At 43.5% G+C, this 8,794-nt stretch overlaps 1 protein-coding gene across 1 annotated transcript in view; it reads left to right on the plus strand.

Annotated features, from left to right (window-relative positions):
• Nucleotides 1–8,072, plus strand: part of LOC140176058 (uncharacterized) — a 12,039-nt gene extending 3,967 nt beyond the window's left edge. The window contains 2 exon segments of the mRNA XM_072205917.1: nucleotides 5,201–6,307; nucleotides 6,310–8,072. Coding sequence (XP_072062018.1) covers nucleotides 5,201–6,307; nucleotides 6,310–8,072 — 2,870 coding nt within the window.
• The last annotated feature ends 722 nt before the right edge of the window (nucleotides 8,073–8,794 follow it).

Raw genomic sequence — 8,794 nt, forward strand, 5'->3', positions numbered from 1 at the left:
CCAAATTTATCAAAATTGGCAGCACCAAAAGTGGCAATTATAACCGTGCAAAAGAATTTTGAAATCGTGGTACGACATTACGTGGCCGTTTAAAACTGCGTAAAATAATCCGACGTAAAATGTAAGACCCGTTAATTAATGGTTAATTAACCCATAAATGAGAATTTATTCTAGAAAGCCAAAAATGTTATTTTTATGGCTAAATGTGATAGAGGAAATTGAGACGAGAATTTCGGTACCAATTTTATAGAAATCGGACCAAGATTGGACCGAACGGGCCAAACCGGACCAACCGGACCCAAAGTGGGCCCTTGGCCCAACATAACTAAACCAAACCCTAGTTTTCAGCACTCTCTCTCCTCACACAACACCAAAACACGCTGAAAATTGAGATGGAAGGGGGAAGAACACTCTCTCAACTTCCTTCTCTCACTTGATCTTCAAACTACCATAACTTTTGATCTAGAGCTCCGATTGCCGCTCCGTTTGCGGCCACGCGTTCACCGCGGAGAGCTCTACAAAACCCATACAATCAATCTTGAGGTAATCCACGTTTTACTGTTTGAAATTCCAGCCCTTGATTTCGAGTTTCATGAGCAAAAATGTTGAGATTTTGGGTTCTTTGATGTTATAGGACCCAACTCTCTTGAAGGAGAAGGTTAATCTTGTCTCCTTGGACCTTGGGTGTGGTAAGATTCTCAACCCTAGTATAATTTGTTGTTCTATGATGTTTGGGTATTGAGATGTTGTGTATGGGTATGATGATTGTGGCTTAGGTTGTGTATATGTGAATATTGGAGCTTGATTGGTGATTTTGGAAAGCTTGGAAGAGGGTTTTGTGTGATAAAATCTGTTCTTGGAGGTGTTGATACCTTGAGAGCTTGTGGACAAGTGGTTTGGAAGTGCTCCGGTTGAGCTTGGGGAATCGGCTAAGGTATGGTTTTGGTTTCCCGTATCTAATATGTAATGTGGTAGGAAATACTTAGGCTAGAGGCCCTAAGATAGGCATTGAATTGTTGGTGTTGTTGAATGGTTGAAATATATGATGTGTTCATATATGTGATTATGAATATTGATGCCTTGATTGTGTGAAATATGAGAAATGCATGTTGTGATACATGCTTGATGGATGATTGAGGTTGAATTGATGGGTGGTACCATGTTGATGGTGAGTATGATGTTGATTATGTATAATGATGGTTAATTGGAAATGGTATTATTGGAAATTGGGATGAGGAAGGATGTATGACATGATATTGTGTTGTCCTTTAGCCATTTGATTGAGAAGTGTTAAAATGGTTGGATGTGGTTTTGGAAACCTTGGTAAAGTGTCAATGTGTGAGTTGAGGATGGCTTGTTGTTGATTTTGGTACATTTTGAATGATTTCAAAGAGAAGGGTTGAAATTGGCATGTTTGATTGATTTTGAAAAGAGTTGAAAGTGGCTTGTTTTGAAAATGGCACCTTGTGGTTTTGTATGAAAACATGGTTTTTGGGCATACTTTGACGGGACATAACTTGGACTACGGATCTCTGATTTGTGCCAAATCTGTTTAGAAATGAAATTGGATCCGGGATGTCCATGCCGTTCGAAGAACGGGTGAAAAACGGTTTAAAATGAGGAAGTTATGTCCGTCGGAAGATTGGGGTTTGAATCTGTAAATTCTGCAGCTTTTAACTTAGAAAATTTTTAGCAGAATGACCCTCGCGCGTAGGCGCACTTGGTGCGTACGCGCCGTTCTTCGAGAAAGCGCCATCCACGCGTGCGCGTACGCGTGGACCTGTTTTCATCCCAAAGTTGATTTTTGAGTTTTAAAAGCCAAATTTCATACTTCTAAGCCTCCGATCTCACCACTTATGTCTTAAATCATTATGATATGCCTAGCATGAGAAAAAGGGCTAGTGAATGTGGTAACTTGCGAGTGAAGCAAGGGAAAAATGAATGATCATTGAGGATCAAAGATGATTATGTGAGATGCGGAGAATGGCGGTGGAAGTGCTTGTTGTGCCATGGGCCGAAGGGCCGTAATTGTTAATGAATTGGCTGGTTATGGATTTAACCGTGAGCCGGATGGCTAGATTATTGCCGTGTTACGGCGGAGCCATGTTTATGGCCAAGTATAAATGCATATATGATGTTGATTGAATTGTGAAGGTTTGCACTTCCACCATTGGAGATGAGGGTTTCCCTGGGTAGTAGCAATGGCTAGCCACCATGTGCTCCAGGTTGAGACTCGAAGCTCTTTTGACCCTATGTCGTAAGTGTGGCCGGGCACTGTGAAAGGCCCGGATGAGCTCGCCCCCATAAATATTCACCAGTGATGGTGATGGATAAATATTCACCAGTGAGGGTGATGGATATGGATCATGATTATGATCAAGTTTATGATGAGTATAACTCGAGTTGGGGATGCACGACAGAGGGACAGTCCAATGGCTAGCTACCAGGACTTGTCGGGTTGGCTCTATAACCGACAGATGATATCATCAGCCACTAGGGACAGGCATGCATCATAAGCATACTACATGAATTGTTTGAGATTGCCTATTTGACTGCATATTACTTGCTAATTGCCTAAATGCCTTATTTGTTCCTATTTGTAAATCTCTTGTCTGATATAACTGTGTTTGCTATATTATACTCCTGCTGGTTGTTGGGAGGTCTGAAGGAAGTAGAAAGGGAAGTATTAGTTAGACTGAAGGATCTTTAGTTAGTTGCCGCTTACGGTTTAGCTTGTTTATAAGCTTTGATATTTTCTGGAGGAAGTTCTAGGATTGCCTTCGGCTTTCCTCTATTATTATGTATTATATATGTGGAAGCTGTTACCGTACTGGGACCTCTGGTTCTCACCCATGCGGATTTTGTGGTTTTCAGATGCAGGACGCGAGGCTTCTCGTTGAGGCATGCTGGGGACTTCTGGATTAGCGAAGATTCTTGTTCTCGGGACTCTATCTTGATTTATATATCTTGTTTAGATACTTTTATCTCCATTAAATAATACAAACTGTGATGACTCCTTCTAGAGGGATTTTGGAGATTAGGTTTTCGGTATTTGTGTCCCTTTGGGTTTTCCTTGGGGTTTTCCTTATTTTATTATATGTATATATTGCTATGCTCGAACCGGTTACCTTCGCAGCCGGATTTTGAGTCTTGATATTCCTGTTTTGATACTCTTTATATATATGATCTTGCGTTAGCTTATCCTTTGCTCGTTGTGTTAGTGATCGGAGTGTTGCGCTTTCAAGTTGCGGTTTTTGTTTACCCCTTTTTTCTACAAGGCTTCTAGTTATAATCAATCATTCATACTACTATACGTACTAAATTTTATTTTAGAGGTCGTAATACCTTGCCATCTCTGAATTATGACTTAAGCATAAGTCTCTGTATGGTAGGGTGTTACATTATGGTATCAGAGCAGTTCGTTCCTGTAGAGCCTGAGGAATGGACTGACTATGCTTCTGTGCATTCTCTGTATGTGTGTTATGTGCTGTTAGTATATCTACTTGATATAGTTGGCATAAACGTTCATGAGCATGCATTTGGGACTTTAAAGTACTAAACTTCCGATATTGAGACTGATCAACTTAATATCGATTGTTTGGTGTGTATAGGAACCAGATGGCGCCTCGTGGACGCGGTAGAGGCCGTGGGAGAGGTCGTACTAATGCTCGTGCGCCGGAGACTAACCCTAATGACCCGGTGAACTTTATGACTGCGTTGGAGAATATGGCTGCTGCTATGCAAGCCACTGCTGAGGCTCTTGGTCAACAGATGAACAACCATGGTAATGACGGAGGTGGAGTTCAGGGCCCGATGACACTGGCGAACTTTTTGAAGGTTAATCCACCTAAGTTCAAGGGAACTACTAGCCCGACTGAGGCCGATACATGGTTTCAGGCTATAGAGCGAGCACTGCAAGCACAAGTGGTACCTGAAGGACAGCGTGTCGAGTTCGCTACCTATATGCTCACAGGTGAAGCGTCGCATTGGTGGCAAGGTATCCGTCGTCTTCTGCAGCAGGGTGATGATTATATCACCTGGGATGTCTTCCAAGAGGAGTTCTATAAGAAGTACTTTCCGACTTCTGCTAGGACGGCCAAGGAGCTTGAATTGTTGCAGCTGAAGCAGGGTACTATGTCCGTATCTGAGTATACTGACAAGTTTGAGGAGCTGTTCAGATTCTCTCGTATGTGTCAAGGGACTCCGGTGGAATATGAGGAATGGAAGTGTGTTAAGTACGAGGGAGGACTCCGGAGTGATATTTTCGGTTCGGTGGGGCCAATGGAGATTAGGACTTTCTCCGAATTGGTGAACAAGTGTAGGGTTGCTGAAGAGTGTGTGAAGAGGGCAGCCGCTGAGAAAGGAAGTCACAAAGGATCATTTCCACAGAACCGAGGGAAGAGCTTTGCACCTAGAGGTCTGTCTTTCAAGAGGGGAGGTTCTTTTAGGAGGCCCAACAACAACTACTCCCAAGGGAAAAGGTTTGGGAAGCAGCCTCAGAATGATCAAGCTTGTACTAGGTGTGGGAGTCACCATCCGGGAGTACCATGCAAGGCCGGATAGGGTTTGTGCTACAATTGTGGAAAGGCGGGGCATAAAGCCGCAAGTTGTCCAGAGAAGCAAAAGCAAGGTGCTGGGAAAGCACAACAGACTGGTCGGGTGTTCACCACCTCAGCTGTGGGTGCAGAAGGATCTGAGACACTCATTCGAGGTAACTGTGAAATGGCTGGTCAAACTTTAAATGCTTTATTTGATTCGGGAGCATCGCATTCATTTATTGCATTTGAGAAAGCCCATGAGTTAGGATTGAAGATCGTAACCTTAGGTTATGACCTAAAGGTACATAATGCTACCCATGAAGCCATGGTAACTAGGCTAGGATGCCCGAAAGTTTCGTTCAGGTTCAAGCAGCGTGATTTTGTCCATAATTTAATCTGCTTACCGATGATCGGTCTTGATCTTATCTTGGGATTGGACTGGTTATCTGAGAACCATGTCCTACTTGATTGTTCTACAAAGTCAGTGTACTTTATGCCGGAAGATACAGAAGGGCCGGTCGTGGTGAATAATTATTACTTGAATTCGATGATGGTGAACTGTTTTGGAATCGAATGTCAGGGTATCCTGTTGTTAACCGCTGGTGTTTCGGGTGATGATCAAAAGTTGGATCAGATTCTGGTAGTGTGTGAGTTTTCGGAAGTGTTTCCCGATGATATTGAGGAATTTCCACCTAACCGAGAGGTCGAGTTTGCTATTGAGTTGGTGCCTGGGGCGGGACCAATCTCAAGTGCTCCTTATAGGATGTCACCGTTAGAGATGGCCGAGCTAAAGTCTCAGTTAGAGGAATTGTTGGGTAAGAACTTTATCCGACCAAGTGTTTCCCCGTGGGGTGCTCCAGTATTACTGGTAAAGAAGAAAGATGGAAGTATGCGGCTCTGTGTGGATTACAGGCAGCTGAACAAGGTCACCATAAAGAATAAATACCCATTGCCGAGGATTGATGATCTCATGGATCAATTACAAGGAGCTGGGGTTTTCTCCAAGATCGATTTGCGATCCGGTTATCACCAGATAAGGGTGAGGGGTGAGGATATCCCTAAGACTGCTTTCAGGACTCGTTATGGTCATTACGAGTATACTGTAATGTCTTTTGGGTTGATGAACGCTCCTGCAGTGTTTATGGATTACATGAATAGAGTGTTCCATCCGTTTCTGGATAAATTCGTTGTTGTCTTCATTGACGACATACTAATTTACTCCAAGACCGAAGAAGAGCATGCGGAACACTTGCGGACCGTGTTGCAAATTTTAAAGGAGAAGAAACTCTATGCGAAATTGTCTAAGTGTGAGTTTTGGAAGGATGAGGTAAAGTTTTTGGGTCACGTGGTGAGTAAGAGGGGAATAGCCGTAGATCCAACTAAGGTGGAGGCTGTGATGGAATGGAAGCAACCAACCACAGTAACTGAGATAAGGAGTTTTCTGGGTTTAGCTGGCTATTACCGAAGGTTCATCAAAGGCTTTTCGCAATTAGCTTTGCCGTTGACAAAGTTAACTCGCAAAGACACTCTGTTTGTTTGGACTCCTGAGTGCGAGGAGAGCTTTCAGGCATTGAAGAAAAAGTTGACCACTGCACCTGTGTTAGTGTTACCTGAGCCGAACGAGCCTTTTGAGGTGTACTGTGATGCATCGTTGAAGGGTCTAGGGTGCGTGCTGATGCAGCATCATAATGTGGTGGCGTATGCCTCACGACAGTTGAGACCTCATGAAGTTAGTTACCCTACGCACGATCTGGAACTCGCTGCGGTCGTATTGCCTTGAAGGTGTGGAGGCATTATCTCTATGGGGTTAAGTTCCAAGTCTTTTCCGATCACAAGAGTTTGAAATACCTCTTTGATCAGAAAGAGCTTAATATGAGGCAAAGGAGGTGGATGGAATTATTGAAGGACTACGACTTTGAGTTGAATTACCATCCGGGAAAAGCGAATATAGTGGCGGATGCGTTAAGTCGGAAGTCGTTATATGCGTCTTGGATGATGCTTCAAGAGGAGAAGTTGCTCAAGGGATTCGAGAGTCTAAAAATTGGTGCTCGAGAAGTATCTGGAAACTTGTGTTTGAGCCGATTAGAAATCTCAAGTGACTTTAAGTCCGAACTCCTAAAGGCTCATGAAAATGATGAAGCATTATGGAAGGTGTTACCGGCTATCGAGCAAGGAAAACAGTGGAGAGTGTCGGAAGAAAAAGATGGGTTATGGAGATTCAAGGGTAGGATCATTGTGCCGGATGTTGGTACTTTGAGACAAGATATCTTAAGGGAGGCACACAAAAGTGGATTCTCCATTCACCCGGGAAGTACTAAGATGTACCATGATTTAAAGGTGATGTTTTGGTGGCCGGGTATGAAGAATGATGTGGCGGAATATGTTTCAAAGTGCTTAACTTGTCAAAAGGTAAAGATTGAACATCAAAGACCTTCCGGGATGTTGCAACCTTTAGAGGTTCCGCAATGGAAGTGGGAAAGTATTGCAATGGACTTTGTGTCGGGATTGCCAAGGACTAGGACTGGTTTTGATGCTATCTGGGTGATTGTGGACCGACTGACGAAGTCAGCTCACTTTTTGCCCATTCGGATGAGTTACACCCTTGAGGAGCTAGCTCGGTTATACATAAAGGAGATTGTGAGACTCCATGGTGTACCTGCTACTATAATCTCTGATAGAGATCCTCGTTTCACTTCGAGGTTCTGGGGTGCATTTCAGAAAGCTTTTGGAACCCGATTAAGCTTGAGTACAGCTTACCATCCTCAAACAGATGGTCAATCTGAGAGGACGATCCAAACACTAGAGGATATGTTGAGAGCTTGTGTTTTGGACCAACCGACGAGTTGGGATCGGTATATGCCGTTAGTGGAGTTTGCATACAATAATAGTTACCATGCGAGCATCGGAATGGCTCCGTATGAGGCATTGTATGGGAGGAAATGTCAATCTCCACTATGTTGGTATGAAGCTGGAGAGAAAGGCTTGTTGGGGCCAGAAATGATAGCTGAAACCACTGAACAAGTCAAGAAAATCCGAGACAGGATGCTTACGGCGCAGAGTCGCCAAAAGAGTTACGCCGATCAGAGGCGGAAGCCCTTGGAATTTGAGGAAGGAGATCATGTTTTCCTGAAGGTTACTCCGACCACAGGAGTAGGTAGAGCGATTAAAGCAAAGAAGTTGAATCCTCGATACATTGGTCCATTTCAGATCCTGGAGAGGATTGGGCCGGTGGCGTATCGGGTGGCTCTACCACCTCATCTTTCGAACCTGCACGATGTGTTTCACGTGTCACAGCTTCGGAAGTACACTCCTGATGCTAGCCATGTGTTAGAACCTGAATCAGTTCAGTTAAGAGAAGATTTGACGCTTCCAGTGGCTCCAGTTAGAATTGACGATACTAGTATCAAACGATTGCGTGGAAAAGAGGTTTCATTAGTCAAAGTGGCTTGGAGTCGAGGCGGTGTTGAAGAACACACTTGGGAACTTGAGTCAGAGATACGAACGGATTATCCGCACTTATTCTCAGGTAATTGAATTTGAATTTTGTGGGCAAAATTCCCAATTAGGTGGGTAGAATGTAAGACCCGGTTAATTAATGGTTAATTAACCCATAAATGAGAATTTATTCTAGAAAGCCAAAAATGTTATTTTTATGGCTAAATGTGATAGAGGAAATTGAGACGAGAATTTCGGTACCAATTTTATAGAAATCGGACCAAGATTGGACCGAACGGGCCAAACCGGACCAACCGGACCCAAAGTGGGCCCTTGGCCCAACATAACTAAACCAAAACCCTAGTTTTCAGCACTCTCTCTCCTCACACAACACCAAAACACGCTGAAAATTGAGATGGAAGGGGGAAGAACACTCTCTCAACTTCCTTCTCTCACTTGATCTTCAAACCACCATAACTTTTGATCTAGAGCTCCGATTGCCGCTCCGTTTGCGGCCACGCGTTCACCGCGGAGAGCTCTACAAAACCCATACAATCAATCTTGAGGTAATCCACGTTTTACTGTTTGAAATTCCAGCCCTTGATTTCGAGTTTCATGAGCAAAAATGTTGAGATTTTGGGTTCTTTGATGTTATAGGACCCAACTCTCTTGAAGGAGAAGGTTAATCTTGTCTCCTTGGACCTTGGGTGTGGTAAGATTCTCAACCCTAGTATAATTTGTTGTTCTATGATGTTTGGGTATTGAGATGTTGTGTATGGGTATGATGATTGTGGCTTAGGTTGTGTATATGTGAATATTGG

Source organism: Arachis hypogaea, chromosome 11, assembly GCF_003086295.3.
Source record: "Arachis hypogaea cultivar Tifrunner chromosome 11, arahy.Tifrunner.gnm2.J5K5, whole genome shotgun sequence".
Taxonomy (NCBI): domain Eukaryota; kingdom Viridiplantae; phylum Streptophyta; class Magnoliopsida; order Fabales; family Fabaceae; genus Arachis; species Arachis hypogaea.